At 41.1% G+C, this 16,269-nt stretch overlaps 1 protein-coding gene across 7 annotated transcripts in view; it reads left to right on the top strand.

The window, feature by feature from the left end:
• Positions 1–1,725: 1,725 nt before the first annotated feature.
• zgc:66433 (uncharacterized protein LOC321250 homolog) overlaps positions 1,726–16,269 on the top strand; it is a 47,424-nt gene continuing 32,880 nt past the window's right edge. For 2 of the 7 annotated variants that reach the window (XM_040015180.1, XM_040015181.1), the window contains exon 1: positions 3,695–5,965. Coding sequence is in view for 5 of the 7 variants with exons in the window: in XM_040015175.1 (XP_039871109.1) it covers positions 1,848–1,912 (65 nt within the window). In the remaining 2 variants the exon portion in view is untranslated. Of the gene's footprint in view, positions 1,913–1,980; positions 2,013–3,694; positions 5,966–9,290; positions 12,245–16,269 lie in introns of those variants that run through there. The other 5 variants (XM_040015175.1, XM_040015174.1, XM_040015179.1 and 2 more) reach the window with 5 other exon arrangements.

The following is a 16,269-nucleotide window of genomic DNA, read 5'->3' on the forward strand; positions in this document are numbered from 1 at the left end:
CCAACAACCAAAATTAGCTTTTAGCTGCTGCATCTGTATCTGCATTTATAATGACTGATATGTCAAAAATTAAAATGCAAAGAAGCCTTTGAAGAAACCCATGCAAGCATGTTGTGATGGTTGATGTTGCACATTTTGTCCAACAGGGGGCACTCTATAGTGTCACTGTTGGCAGCGTGTTTGGACATGCTTCTTTATCATATCACTGGAATACATGTATAACAGCAGAGAATCCAAAGCCACAGTTCCTCAGCTGCTGCACTAGATGGTAGTATAAATCCTACGATGATAAGACATTCTTGTGCATGTGCTAGACTGTAAAACTAAATCTCCAGTCTGGGTAATATCATGAGTCTCACTTTTTTCTCACTTTGTCATAAAAGAAAGCAAATTATAAAAACTTCTTTTGCATATAAACACAACCACTTTTAACCAAAATACGCAATGAAGTTGCACTTCGTTCATTTTCTGTCATATATACACTTTAACAGTGTTGATGTCCATATTAAACAATGTTTCAAGTGGTGAGGTCAGTGCATTACAGTATAAGTAATCCTGAAGGTCAGGCTTCAGACTGCTCGAAACTCTCAGTTTAAAGCGACCGAACCTTCTGTTTGAGAGGAGCAGCCAGTTAGAGGAGGCTCCATGAACTGGGGGGGCGGGTCTACCAAGGCCCAATATGAGACAAATAAAGATTATATCGAATTGTCATACAAAGCTGCTGTAGCATTCCGAGAATAAAAATAATACACACACAATGAAAAATGGAGCTAGCAATAAGCATAGCAGGTTCTCTTTAACTTAACACCACATACATACTTTTGGATCTGAAGTACTGCGCTCATTTGAACCTGTGCCTCGTAGCTACACCTGTGTCTCCCCTTCAGCCCCGCTGACAGTCGGAGCTGTATAATGCGAGTTTGTACACACACACACCTCAGTTTGCCTCTGAGCTGCTGTGACTTTGTTAAAAGATCATTTCTTGCAGACATAATTTTCTTATCTGATCTAAAGTCAGCTGGGCGGTGTTCAGTTCGTGCTTAAGGTGCGTTCAAGTGTCCCTTGGAAAAATGCGAATTGATCAACAACAACGATACTACACCGTCCTGTGATTTGTTCCTTAGCCTAGCAACCAGTCTACTGGGACCCACGTCAAAGACCATTTAGTGGTTTGTTCAGCCTTAATAAGTTACAACCTGTGCTTAATAGAAACTTGAAGGGGAAGCTGTTTAATGTAACTTGATCCTAATCCTCTCATTATTGTCTAACTGTCTGTTTCGAAAGCTTTTCCAGGTTTTTTCTTTTAAGTATACTAATAGGATTCATGGGTTACATGCTTGAGTTGGTTTTAACGTTATTAACCACAGGCACGCTGGACTGTGTGTACTCTTGTTTTGTTCAGTAAACACTTATCCTGGAAAAAGCACAAGGATCGCTGCTGAATGGACGTATTACGACATATCCAGTAGAGTGCATGTTTTTGCTTTTGTGTAAGTGCAATTAGAGCATTTTCCACATTGAGAACACCCAGAGGAAATCTTCCACAAAGGCATCAAAACCCGCTAATTAAATACCCCGAGAACCGGTTAACGCCTCTTTATTTCCTGAACCCAACCTAGGATAGCATTAGCAGGAAGATATCACGGTAGTGTAGGTCGCTATTAAACTATATATATATTTATATATTAAAAAATAGGATTGGAGTGTAAACCTAAACACTAATGATTTGTTGGTGAGACGGGATTGCGGAGTTTCCGTGGTGTCTCCTGAACGCAGCATCACGGAGCTGAGGACGCCAGCCCACGACTGAGACAAATAATCCAATCATTAGTCCAGTGACGGCGCAGATGTCTTGGTTTCAGTATCTGAGGGATGACTTCACCCTGAGGCCGTTTGAGATTCAGCAGACACAGTGAGTATCCCCGCAACGGCTACAAGCTTTCCCGGCCAACTGTGCGTCATCTCTGGGACTCTTCAGCTTTGTTTTGCCCGGAGATGGAGATGTCTGATTGGTAGTAATCGATACATGTGCTTGTTACAGTGTGCCGGACACGCTGCTGTGCTTGTTTGTGTGTGAACTGAATTAGTTGAGGGGATAAAACGTTTTATTTTAGTTTTTCCTCTTTGGGCTCTGATTTGCAGACAGCACTGTAGGTGGGCTGTAATTATTCTTTGGAGTTCCTGAAGTCCTTTTACTTAGTTTTTATGTACTTTTTGTTTTTTGCTGGTGTTTCAACTACATTCTGTTTTGGATTAGTGTGTAACGTTGGCTAAACTGGAAGTAGGTTGGTGGTAATCCCCCTAAAAATCAACTTTGGTCAGGCACTTTTTCCATCACATGATTTAACACCAGCAAAGCTGTTCTGGTTCTTTCAAAGATTGCCACCTGTTGTTATCTATTGTGAAACATTCGGGGACCATTAAGATGCATTTGAGGTTTTAATCTATTCTCCAAGTAAGTTTTCAGTGAACTAGTTTTAATTGGCTAACCTGTCAAAAGGACCCTGGTTATAAGCAGCAGCTGATCTTTTCTCCTTCAGCAGCTCAGTGCCTGCTATTCATCCATGCACCGCCTCTCATGCAAGGTTTCCATATAATTCATTTACTGGAGCCTTTAAAGGCATATTAGGCCTATTGTCCTGATCAGTCACTCTCTACAACCCTGTAGACTTAGTGAGAACACACACACACACACAGTGCATGCGTGTGAGCTCAGTGTTTGGTGGAGGCAGGTCAAGGACGGTCCAGATTAAACAGTTATCTTTCGCTGCGTTTCACCACCGTAATCCTGAACACAGACACTGACTGATTCAGAACAGAGTCATGCTGTCTGTCAGTGTGACTGAATAAATGACACTATTGATCTGAGATCAGCTGATCTAATCCACAGGCTGACGTGCAGCAGAACGATGTTGACTTCTGACTGCGTTGTTTCTTTGTTCTGGAAGTGACGACAAAGCAGATTCCCATTACACGTCAAAGCGCTCTGAGATCTTGATGAATAATGACGTGGTATCACTCAGTACTTGGCAGTAAATCCAATTATCACACTGAATGAAGATGCACGAGTTTGTCTGCTGGTTGTCGGATTGAGAAGCTTGGAGAAATAGGCTTCTGTGAGAGTGTGTGTGGCCTGTCAACTGTCAAAGTCTTCTTTATTAAAGGTCTGATTAGGTCGTCCATCACTAGGTCACTTTAAAAAAAAAAAAAAAAAAAAAAAAAAATAGTTTTTCTTTGTGAGGGAGTGCTGTCATGACAATTCAGTCATTCATAATTTGACAGAACATGCTCCTGTGTGTCTGACTCGGAGTGTAACTGGATGGTCTTTAAAACCTAACTTCTTGCTTCCTGTGCAGCCTGAGTGAGCGTTATCTTTTCATATCGATTATACTTCGGAGGCAGGAAATCTTTTTGGATGGTTTCATCTGCCACCCTGCTCATCAAAGTCAGGAAAAACAAATCCGTGTCAGCTAAAGTCCTGGAAAACCTCTTTAGCATTGAGACAGCCTATTCAATCAAGCATTCACAGGACTTTGCTTGTTCCTCATTTCGTTGTGTTACAGCCTCCCAAAATAGATTAAATTCATTTATATATATATATATATATATATATATATATATATATATATATATATATAACATGCACATAAGTATTCACAGCCTTTACTCAGTACTTTACTGAAGCGATTGTGGCAGGAGTTAGCACGCCTATTTTTGAGCGGTTTTTCCCGTTTGTCTTTGCAGAACCTTTAAGCTCCATCAGGCTGGATGGAGAGCATCAGTGCACAGACATTTTCAGATCTCTGCAGGGATGTTCAGGTTCAATTCTGGGCTCTGGCTGAGACATTCAGAGTTGTCCTGAAGCCGGTCCTTTTGTTATCTTGGCTGTGGGTTTAGGGTTTGTGTCTTGTTGGAAGATGAATCTTCACCCAGTCCGAGGTCCAGAGCACTCTAGAGCAGGATGTCATCAGGGGTGTCTCTGTACATTGCTCCATTTAACTTTGGACCCTGACTAATCTCCCTGTCACAAAACATCCCTACAGCATGATGCTGCCACCACCATGCTTCACTGTAGGGACGGCATTGGGCAGGTGATGAGCAGTGCCTGGTTTTCTAAAGACATGATGCTTAGCATTCAGGCAAAAGAATTCAATATTTGTTTTATCAGACCGGAGAATTTTGTTTCTCGTGGTCTGGGAAACAACATTCAGGTATCTTTTTGCAAACTCCAGGCAGATTTTCTGGCTGTCTCCTCAGCATTGACTGAAGAGTGACTTCCATCTGGCCACTCCACCATACAGGCCTGATTGGTGGAGCACTGCAATAATGGTTGTCCTTCTGGGATGTTCGTCTAACGCCGACAGAGCAGTGCTGAAGCTGTGTCAGTGTTAGGCCCTTCTATCCCCGATCACTGAGACTGGCTGAGCGGCTAGCTATAGGAAGAGTCCTGGTGGTTCAAAACCTCTTCCATTTATCAATGATGAAGGCCTCTGTGCTCACTGGGAGTTTCAGTGATAAACTTTTCTGTACCCTGGGGATCGATCACTTTTAAAGCCAACCTCGAGTGGTCATTAGAGGAACTATAGTTGTTGAAACTTTCAGGTTGTTTTCGCACTGAATGCCGCTGCACACTGGGCTGGTGTCGTGTGGTGGGAATAGAAATGATGGAAATTTAAATGTCATCAGTCAAAACTTTGTATTAATGGACAGCTACACTATAAATAGCTCCATCGGTTGGATTTGGTAGGTATTTTACCGGCTTCTTTAACTTGTTGGGCGAATGTGTGAACCGCTACAGTATTGAGCGACTACATGAGCAGCTATCCCATAAAGCTTATTGAGATTGTGGAAGAATTTCTAAGTTCAATGTAATTTGTCTCTCAAACCGAATGGGATTCATTAAGTTTTTAGCTGATGAGCACAGTAGTTGCTAAATACCGATATCTTTGGCAGCATTTAGCAGTCTGTGTTCAATTAAAGTGTTGGTTACATACAGGCAGTAATGAGCAAACTTTGGTTTGGTCCTTTAAGAAAGTAAAACGTGTAGTGTTAATGATGGACTTGCCAGGTTTTGCTGGGAAACCAAGAAGCACTTCACTTTGCCATGACAACTGTACCCAAACAAAACCTTCTTTAACAGTTTTAGGGGGAAAACAGTGTGTTGTACCCCAAGAATAAACCCTCACTGCTTCAGTTAAACAAAGGTACCTTTGCTTCTCCTTGAGTTCAGTTTATGGAGCAATGAGATGACACTCTTAAAATCTTCACTCTCGGGTCATTAGGTCATCGGCATTCAGTTATATACTTTGTATTAGTGGCTAAGGGGCCTCCAGTTGCTTTAGTACTCAAAGACACACACGCATGCAATTGATGCAAATAGAGTTGAAGAATAGGGTTTTGTTTTTATCGCCCCATAAAGCTCAGCTGGGGCCTGAGATAGAGGGAAGGAAGACGGGGATCTCCGCTTGTTGGCGAAGTGTGTTCTGTGTAAGATTTCTCTCACACACACCACCACCCAGCACGGCGGGCTAAGGGCAGGAGTATGATTACAGGCCTATTTACATTACAGCATAGAGCAATGGAGAAGGGGGGAGAGAGACTGGCAAGAAAAGGGAAAAAAAGAGGGAGAGGAAGAAGATGGTTTCCAGATGTGAGGTGGAATTCAGAGCAATGTGATTCCCCTCCTCTTCCTCTATACAGGGAGAGATATCTAGATCAGCTTGTGTGCGTTGTGTTGGAGAGAATAGGCGACGCGCAGAAACCACAAACCGGAGGGGAAGGAGAATGCATTGTGCTGAGGGTGAGTGAGGAAGCAGAACCGGAGCCAGCCGAGGGAAAAGGAGCGGTGGAGATGAGGAAGGGGATGGAAAGAATAGAGAAGAGAAGCAAGGCCTCCGGGTTGACCACAAGTCCAGAGATCTAACTTGGGGCATTTCAGCCGAGTGGAGGCTTTTCTGGCATCACGGTAGGTAGGAGGGACAAGCACTGCATGAAAAACCATCAGTCATTTCAGAGAAGACGCCACAGCTGTGCAGAGGGTGGCTCCAGCTTAATGAATGGAGGTGTCCATCACTGATTATATTAAGTTTCATTAAATTAAAAAAGATTCGTTTTATTTTTAGACTTTTTGTTTGAAAACATGCTGAACTTATAATTTGCTCACTTCTATCAATGTATTTCATCCCCGATGGATCCAGATGACACATTTTCATATCTCTTAGTTGTTTCTTTGCGAGTCGTCCGTTCTCTCCGTCACTGTTTCAGTCTCTCTCTCAGTGGGTCCAGACTCAGGGTCGTTTCAGGAAATACCAGTATCCACTTTTTTCCCCCCTCTTCCAGGGGAAACTGACCGACATTCCTTGTGCCTCTATAAACAGAAAGCTGTCTGATTCACACATGCTTGTTCACATACGAACATGCGCAGCATACACTCGCCATGCCATGATGAGTTGCACTGAGAAATTTGTGTACACAGAGACTCTGGAAACCTACTCAAATGGATGTTATAAATCTCCTTTGGCTGGAGTCTATTTTTCCTCAGAGATTTAGTGAGTTGAGTTCATTTTAAAAGCTGCCTCAGTTGGATGTGTTACTGATACCTGAAAACAGACAGACCCCACATGTAGAGTTAAAGCTGCTCTCATTAATATTTTGGTTTTATGGCCTGTTGATCACTTTAATTGCCTTTATTCCAGTTTTGTTTATATTAATGTAACTTATAGACCTACTGTATACTAATAGTTTAGCACCAGACTTTAAATAAAAACTCAGCAGCTTCATACATCACAAAACCTGAACACGTTATCACTTTCAGGACCTGGTGGAAAACAACACAGAGCTAAAGGAAGAGTGAATATTGGACTTGGATACGTCAAATAGTCAGAGATGCATTTCTAAACAAGAAGCACTCAGAGTGCAAACCTCCAGCAAAGCGCCTCACTCAGGGCAGTATTTACTTTGAAGGGAATAGTATGTATGTATGTTGTATATATTAAGTTTGTTTTCTTTATTCTTCTTAAAGGTACTTTAAGAAGTTTGTAGTGCAGTAAAAATTAGATGAGGGTAACATGACCGATGTCTACTCTGGTTACACATAACAGGTGTTGATTTGTAAATAAGTGGACGTGAGTAACCTGAGCTTAGAAATATTATATAGTATTATTATAACTAACAATGCAGCTCTTTCTCTTGATGGTACTTTCTTTAAAAATGTAACACATTGTGGAGTTAACTTGAAAGACGGATTTGAAATGTAAATGACACAATGGCATCATATTTGGATGCAAACTGTAATGTGATAATTAGATAATATATAAATAATTATGTCTATATGCTGTCGATAAACACAATGGCAGTAAGTAACATAGATTTAAATAGTATTGTTATCACTGACTTTGAAAAAAGGTCGGAGCTCAAATGTGACATGATATTTCAAATCTTTATGCGTTACTTTCTATATGTTGTTACACTGCACTTGTAAGAATCACAGTTTCTAAATTTTAAGGCTTGTAATCAGCTTTCACCCAATAAATCATTAGGTTGAACTTGAGAGGCTACATTTGAATGGCTCGTTAACACGACCCCACTCTACACCTTGACAAAGTTTTATCAGAATCATTCAAAACTTTTTGATCTATTGTGTTTACAGACTGAATGACACACAGGCAAACGCTGCCAAACTTTAGCGGAGGTCATAAATGCTGATGTTGTTCTGTGACCGCTATAAAACTTCATGGGCCACATACAGCCCACTTTGGACTTAAGTGGGTTGAGTGAAGACATTTAACTAAACATTGAATTCCTGAGACGCAAACAACAAATTTCAACAGTAAATCTCAGTTTTTCTGCATGATAAATGTGTAAAATTACAGAAAAAGTCCTGACAGCTCATTGTTCAGACTGTCCTGTATTTGTAAAAGATAACGTTTTTGGTTATTCACAGAATTTTTAATTTCTTTCTAACCACAGACTGACTGTTTTTGCTTTTGTTTGTTCAAAAAGTTTTTAAAAAGGTCTTTATTGGCAGGAAAAGCTGTAGAAGTTCTAAAAATACAGATAAAGATTCACTCATTTACATTTTCCAAAGCCTTCCAGTGGACCTGATTGAAGTCTTTGTCGGGCCAATTTTGGCCCCTGTACCTTAAGTTTGACATCCTTGGATTACATGACTCATTAAAGCTAAAAGTAATGCACTGGTTGTTCCAACTAGGGCACTATGAAGGTTCAAATCTCAAATTGTTCATTGTTAACTTGGATGATTAGTAGTTTTATGGTTGTTGACACTCAGTATGGACATAATTTGGTTGTTACCCTAAAAATCACCGAGTTCGGCACCCAAGCCTAACGATAGCATCTCTAACCTTTGACCTTTCGGTGGTGCGAGACTCGAGGTACAGTCACGAAAACTGGTGAAATACACCAGGAGAGTATTACCAATAAGCGTGCTATTTTCTAAACTTTTGCTGTTTAGTTTGAGGGGCTATGAGTATGAATGGCCTGAAAAAGAGAAGATGAATAAGAAAACACATAAACATTGGGGCCCTACACAGCTTGATAGCCTCCTAATTACTACAGTGCTGTCTGTGCAGCGTTTGGTGTATTGCCTAATCAAAATTGTACATCACTTCCTTTCCTGCTGCCTGGCAGCCGAGCACCAACTTAACTTTTCTAATTGGTTTGACCCAGTTTTTTGTGACAGGAAGCAGACTTTAGATTTCTTTAAATTTTGAGCCTTTTCTTTCTATTTCACTACTGAATCATCCAACGGCACTTTAAAGTTCCTCGAAAGACTTAAAATATGAAAAAATGCAGGTGATAGAATTATTGTTCTACTAATTATGTTTTGTACAACAAATGTGTCAGGGAGAGACATGATTCAAAGAAAACAGACTAGAAATGAACAAATGCACAGACTATACCAGGATGGGAAATCCCAAGAGCCTGCTTCAGGCATTAATCTCAACTAAAGCCAATTCAGCAGTGAATTTATTGGTGGACACGCCGATTAACCCGTAGATTAAATCGGTGGAAATCCTCCGTCTACACAACTTCAGTCCTTGGTAGGACTTTATGCTAAGGGTGTGTACGCATGAGTAAAGACATTTCCCAACAATCCCAGCATGCTAAAACTGATCTGTGTGTTTGTGTATTATTGTGTTGAAATGGAGCTGTTGAGCTCTGGAACTGATACAGCGTTGCCCCACACACACACACACACACACACACACACACACACACACACACACACACACACACACACACACACACACACACAGAGAGAGACAGAGTGACTTTTAAAGCTTTGACATGTCTGAAGTGAATACTGAATCACACAGACAGTATTCAGTCTGGGCATGTTGGGATTGAGAAATCCGTTCCACTAACAGCATTACTATGTCAACACCATGATGATTCATGTGATTTGTGTGTTTGTGTCACTATAAGATCACTAAGATAAAAATGTCTGTAGTGTGACAAAGCAAGACTTTATACTTTCACTCTTATCACTCCGACAACATTTTTAACTGTTTAAACATGTAAACACATGCTCTGTTATAGATAACGGCATACAGCTCCTAGTTGTTTTGATATATAGTGATCTTCTAATGATCATTTTAAAAAATTGGCCTCTTAGCTAAAATTGACTCAGTGTTGTAGCAGGAAATCTCAGGATCAGCCCCTAGTCACTTCACAGCCACTCACACACAGTGTAAGCGCTCTGAGCTGTAGTGGCTGTTGGTGGTTAAGCTTCCTACTTATAGCGATTAGCTGCGACAGGCTGTTGCGCGACCGCTAGGCCTCCTACTGAGATGCAGAGAACATTGGGCTCTGTCCTTTTGTATTTGAAGGACACTGAAATGCTCCACTAATTTTTAAACCCTGACATGTGGTCAAATGTATTGTAACGGAGAGTTTATGGTTTAATTCCAGGTGATGCCAGACTGCTAGCATAACTTGGCATAAAAAATAGAAACAAATAGCTTAGTAAACATACCAGCACTAAAGTAGCCCAGGATATGAAGTCAGGACATCATCATTGTGTGTAAATGACCACAGATGATGTGTTAAACATGGGTGTACCTACTGTGATGGTACAGTTCTGTTTTGAAGGCTTTTTTAGGATTAGCAATGTCTCTGTGTTTAAGGTTAAGCAGCATTTTCATTCACTAAAGCAAGAAAACTAAAGCAAGCATTGGTCGTTTTTTTTTTGTTTTTTTTTAATTGAAATTAACTGTACTCCAAGTCTTCTTATTTGTCTGACTATTGTATTTAAATGGCTCTAAAGGTAGCAAACATGGTTGAAATTGGCATAGGTGAAGCCCCGTAGATAGCTAGCAGCTAAAGCTACTGCTGAAGAAGCCAAACCCTGCTAATTCAAAACACTGAGCCTTGATCTATTAGATGGTATTAAAGATGGATGCAATTTCTGTGACAGGTTTTAGTCGGGAAGTCCGGTTTTAAAGATGACCATTTTTTATTATTGCTGTCTTGATAAGAGACCGTGAACCTGCATCCTCACCAGCTAACAATTTGTCCGTCACAGCTAAATGGTAAATGGAAATGTAGCGCTTTTCTACTCTAGTATATTCAAGACGCTTTATACCTCATTTACAACTATTCATAGAAGCACTTTTTTTCTGTTCTAAGTGTCTTTATCTAGCATTCGCACACACACTAACTTCAGTATCTTGCCCAAAAAACTTTGGCATGGATCAGGGATCAAACCACCAACCTTCTGATTCGTAGATGCTCTACTTCTTGAGCTAGGGAAGTCTACTTTTCTGAAATGCAAAATGACAAAAAAAAAATACACAAAATCAACTTAATATTTTAATTAGTAAAATTGAATGGGTCACCAGGAAAGAGTTTACTGAAATCAAGTTTGAGGGCCAAAGTGTTTTTTGCAACCACCGCTATCATCTGTTGGTGGCTATTAAAAAGAATGCAGGTTAAGGCACTTACTTGTTTTAAATATATTTTTTATTATTTGTGGATATAATTACCAAAAAGAACCAAAACTGTTATAAAAAGGGAGTAAATCGGCCATTTACGAAACCACAGTTTCCATCACTTCCTCTTCAGATTGATTTCTGTTTTTCTTTTTCCAGTCCTGGAGCTTGCTGCTTGGAATTTACATGGTGACTAATGAGGTTCAGCGGTGAAGACTAGTAGATTTTCTTACTTTTTTACGAGAACTAGCTGGCTCCAGCTTCATATTGGACAGACAGGACAGTGGCATGTTTGTGCCCAGTTTAAACATTTCTTTAGGTTTGGTCTTAACCGGCTGTATCAATATAACAATTGACAGTGATTTGTAATCATTTGTCTTTAGGGTTAACTATAAAGGCTATATTGGATATAAAGTGTGCTGTTACTGCAAATAACAACACACTTTATACTTTTTTGCTCACTGTCTTTATGGGGAAACATCTGAGGTAATATTAGTAAAAGTAAACATTAACAATAAACCACTTGGCACTCACTGGTTAATTACATCTAAACAGTAGAAAGAGACAGTGAAGGATAAGGTCGTGGGGGGAGTATCTTGTTCACACATGCCTCTTCCCTCCCTCTCTCCTCCCTCTTTATCTTTCCTCCCTCTGTGCTTCAGCAGCATTACCAGTCGTGGTGACTGGGAGGAGAGGAGCAAAGCATGCAGCAGCCAGTCAGTCATTTATAGTTCATTGTTTTCATCACTGCATTGTACCACTCAAAGAATTTGTTCTTCTTTTGTGGGACGTGGTCGTTGGGGGAAGAGACGTTTTCCTCTCTCTCTGGTGAATTGTTCATTTTTAAAGGGCGATTCAGTTTTTCTAACTCTATTTTTGTGCTGCTTGCACGATATTATGATCGTCCCACTTTGGCTGCAGTTGAATGCGAGTCTTGGAGTGGTTTAGACTGGCTAGCTTTGGTGCTTTTCCTGCCAGATTTATGAAAGGAGAGAGGTCAGTATGAAATTTGACTTCAGTGGAACTCAAAAGTGGGAGGAACCTCAGAGGATGGTTTGACTTGGAGGAAGGCGATCTTCTCTTGTGGAGTGGCATCTTTTCTACTGCGAAGAGCGAGAAGTCTTCATTATACAGGGGGCAAAGGAAGACAAAAACCTCAAGTTTTTGGGTTTGAGAGCTTTAAATTCATAGACCAGAAGAAACGGGGCATCATCGGGAAAACGCACAAATCACGTTTTGGCTTCATCTCATCGTTATACCATGGCCGGGATGTACGGATGCTTTAAGGGTCGCAAGTAAGTTTCAGTTGTAAAATATTACCTGAAGATTGCAACACCTTGTTCTTGCATCACACGAGGAAAGAGAAAAAAACAAAAAACTGGATTGCTCACAGATATTGCTTCATCAAACTGCTCACTCAGGTCATCAACACAGTCTCTGCAAACCTGTGTCACAGGATATGGGTGGTGTCGGCCCTTTCCACGGGATTTGTCATTTTCAGTGTAAAACTCTATCATAATGCAGACCGCTGACTGCTGCTAGTACCACAAAATGTGTTTTCTTTGTTGCGCTCCACTCATTTTTTTTGCTTTCCACGGTATGACTACAAGTGCATGCAGCAAGAAAAATAAAAACTCTTAGAGTGCACTGACCTGCATTTGCATCCTGCACACAGTCTTTTAATGCAGTGGTCAAATCAGTCTGTATTCTTTTTGTCACCACAGTTAGTGACTCGCTTGGGAACAAACAGTCAACTGAGTAACTCGCAAGACGGGTTTTGACTGGAAGTCAGTGATTAGTCCGTAAATCTCTGAGTCAAACTCGCTTTTGTCATGTGTGCTGTACACTACAATCAGGTGGATGAGCATGATTTCCTGTATGTTTTCCTGGAACAGGATCAGTTCATGTTGTTGCTCATTAAGGTTTGATGCTGCATAGCTGTGGCCGTGTTAAGAGTTTTTTCCTCATTTAAATTTGGATGCATGTTTCTGTTCTTGCTGATTGAAGTCCTCTGTGATTTTAATGCTTTGAATTGGCTAAATATAGGACGCTGGGCTTGGCAGTGTGATTGGACCACAGAGGCTCAGCATAATGAGTGCCTTTAGCTTTTTGACTACAGTAAAGTGTCTTTTTTTGTAACAGAGCTGTGTAGATGTGGTGCTGGTTACACTGATACCCCCTTCAACTTTCTTTGTCTTTGTCCTCCCAGCCTCATGACAGTTGAACAGTGAAAGCTTTTACAGCCGCCTGAGTGGAGCTTGAACAAATAGAGAGTGTGTGTGTGTGTGTGTGTGTGTGTGTGTGTGTGTCACACACATACAACACTGAACAAAAGTCTTGAGTCTCTCCTCTTTTCTTGTTTTGCCAGGAAAATGTGAAATGAGTGCATCCAGCTTGATGAAAGGTGTGTAAACACCAGAGGTGGCAAAAGCATCCTGTAATTAAGTAGAAGTACAGATTCAACTTCATGTAAAAGTAAAAAGCACAGGCTCTGAAACGTACTCAAAGAAAGTAAAGGTAGCTCCTCGAAGAACGTTTCTACCTCTTATTTTTATGAAAAGCAAACTGAACCTTGGGCTATATTAAAGTATTAAATAAAATAAGTAGATGGGGAAACTAACTTTATTTCAGTCTAAATTCTCACTCAGGTAAGTAGAACATGAGCAGGGAAAAAGAAGGGAAACAGAACAAAAAGCTCTATTTTCTGTTGTCTCCATTGTAGAGGGTGACTTTGCCTCTCAACGTGAAAATGTGTAGGGAAGAGTTTACAGTGGATTCAGCAGGTGGAGGAACCCTAAAATCAATTGTACTGGCTCAGTATGGGGAGCCATTAGATTCTCATGTACAGGCTGTGGTCAGCTGACCTGCTGCTACTGCTGCGCTGAGTTTTACTTATCTTTGTGTCAAAAGCTGTTTCATGAGTTGTCCTGGCTGATTTCCATCCGATTTCCACCCTCTACACCAGAGGCGTCAAACTGCAGGCCTCGAGGGCCGGAGTCCTGCAGGTTTTAGATCTCACCCTGGGTCAACACACCTGGATGAAATGATTAGTTCATTACCAGGCCTCTGGAGAACTGCAAGACATTTTGAGGAGGTCATTTAGCCATTTGAATCAGCTGTGCCCTTGAGGCCTGGAGTTCCCCACCCCTGTTCTAGATGGTATAAGGTTCATATGAAGGTGGAATTCAGTAAATGAATCTAAGGATCATCAGTTTAACTTCAAATTCATCTCTGCAACCCTTTTATGTAACCTAACTCTGACCATCAGCACTACAGCCTCTGCATCACTCACATGCTTTAAATCCATCACAGTACAGCAAAGTAACCTGTTTATCCTGTACTAAACACAGTGTTTTCATGCAAACTTCAAATAACACAGTCTACCTCAGTCTGTTTTTTAGCAGGTAAAAACTGGTCAGAAAAATGACTACTCAAGTGAAGTAAAGTAACGAAGTAGAAATACTTTGTTACTTCCCACCTCGGGTAAACATACATTTAACAACAGTCTAAAAGGCAAAAACAGTGTTTGTACAATTTTAACAAGCTTGCCGATATTTAGTCTGGGTACCTTTTTTATTCTTCAACAACCTGAGCTCTCTTAGGCAAAGTTTCTTGTTATTTCTTTAAGTAGTCTTTGAAAATAGTTCTCCAGACTTCTTGAAGGACATTTAAAGCTCTTCTTTGGATGTTTCTGCCTTTTTGTTCTGTTCTTTGCTAACATGATGCCACGCTGCTGCAATAATGTTGAGGTCTGGGCTCTGGGGAGAAGCTTTTTGCTGTCAGGTATGCTTTTACTCCCTTGGCTGTGTGTTTGGAGTTCTTGTCATGTTGAAAACTGAAACCGTTGCCAATCAGACACTTTCTAGGTTGTATTACAGGATGATTAAATATTTTCTGTTTATAATCCCATCAATATCGCCACCACTGGCTGAACCACCAAACCATGACAGAGGCTCTATTGTGTTGTACAGATGACTGTAGATACTCACTTTGTCTCTCTTCTGACCTCCTTCATCCATATTGATGAATTTGTAGCTTTTCTTAAAGATCACTTACAACTTAGAAATGGGGAAAAATGAGAAAAGACTTTTGTACTATATTTTATTCAAGTGCATTTTGGCAGAATGCACTAAATTAAGGCTGAGCCTGCGTTTAAATTGAAGTCATGAGATTATTATTTCAGTCAGGGCAAACTGAAGCATTTGGTATTTAAGTGGCTACAACAGCATTATAGTTGGAGTACTATTGGATGCCCTGTATATTTTAAACATTTTAAATGTTTCCGACTTCTATGGGCTTTCAGCTCCCCCGCTGACCCCAGTAGGCACCCCCGTCCTTTGGCACCCACCAAGGCAAGGGAGCCCAGGCCCATCCAGACCGGGGCCTACGGGAGCGGGACTGCCAAGCCCCCACAGGACCTGGGGCAGCCCACCTGACCCCACCGCAGAGGAAACTGTACCCTAACATTCAATCATCTCCCAGACTGCACAAGACAGTAGACACCCAGGTTAAGTTTATTCTCCACCTCTCCTGTGACTCTTCCCCACCTGCAGAGTGGACTCCTGCAAGGATGGAACAAACTCCCTGTCAGTTGAAGAGCCCCCTAGTTAGGCTGATGCACCAGAGGCCCCCTGCGCCAGGGCTGAGCCCCCGTGCCCCCACCCGCCCACAACCTCGGCGACACACCAACAAGGACCTAAGCCCCCAAGGCCCAGCCAGAGCCCTAGCACGGAGGCGAAGCACCCTGTCTGTCAAACCAGAAATCTTTTTTGTGGTTAATATATGTCTGCGGTTAGTAAGTGAAGCAAAGCTAATGTTTAAATCTCCCTAACCCAGATAGTTTTTTGTTTAAATCTGATGTCATTTTCCAGTTTGGCTCAGCAGTAGAGTAGAACTCCACAATAAAAGTATCAAAGCTGATGATAAGGTATATTCTCATTTTCCCACCAGTCCCCACTGGGATTTTCTGGTCCAAGACTGATTATGCAACTACTGTAGGTTGAGTTTGTATAGAAGAAATGGTGATGCAGCTGGAAATGAATGTAGACTGTGTAGAGTGACTGAAAGTGTTTGGTCAGTTGCTGTCTTGAGTCCATGTAAGGCTTGTTGCTAAGAGCACTGACAGATGAGGAAAGGAGATGGAGGAGAGAATGTGGCAAAGAAAACGAGAGCCGGATGTTGACAGGAACCTCCAAATGCAAAGGAGTGATTTCTCAATTTGAACCAAACCTCAGGGTGAAAAACATTTTGCAGTTTGTTGTTTAAAAGGTTTTTGGTTTTTTTTGTTTGTTTTTTTTAAGTCTGAACCACTCAAACTCCA

Source organism: Simochromis diagramma, unplaced genomic scaffold (assembly GCF_900408965.1).
Source record: "Simochromis diagramma unplaced genomic scaffold, fSimDia1.1 OVJJ01000685.1, whole genome shotgun sequence".
In the NCBI taxonomy this organism is placed as follows: Eukaryota; Metazoa; Chordata; class Actinopteri; order Cichliformes; family Cichlidae; genus Simochromis; species Simochromis diagramma.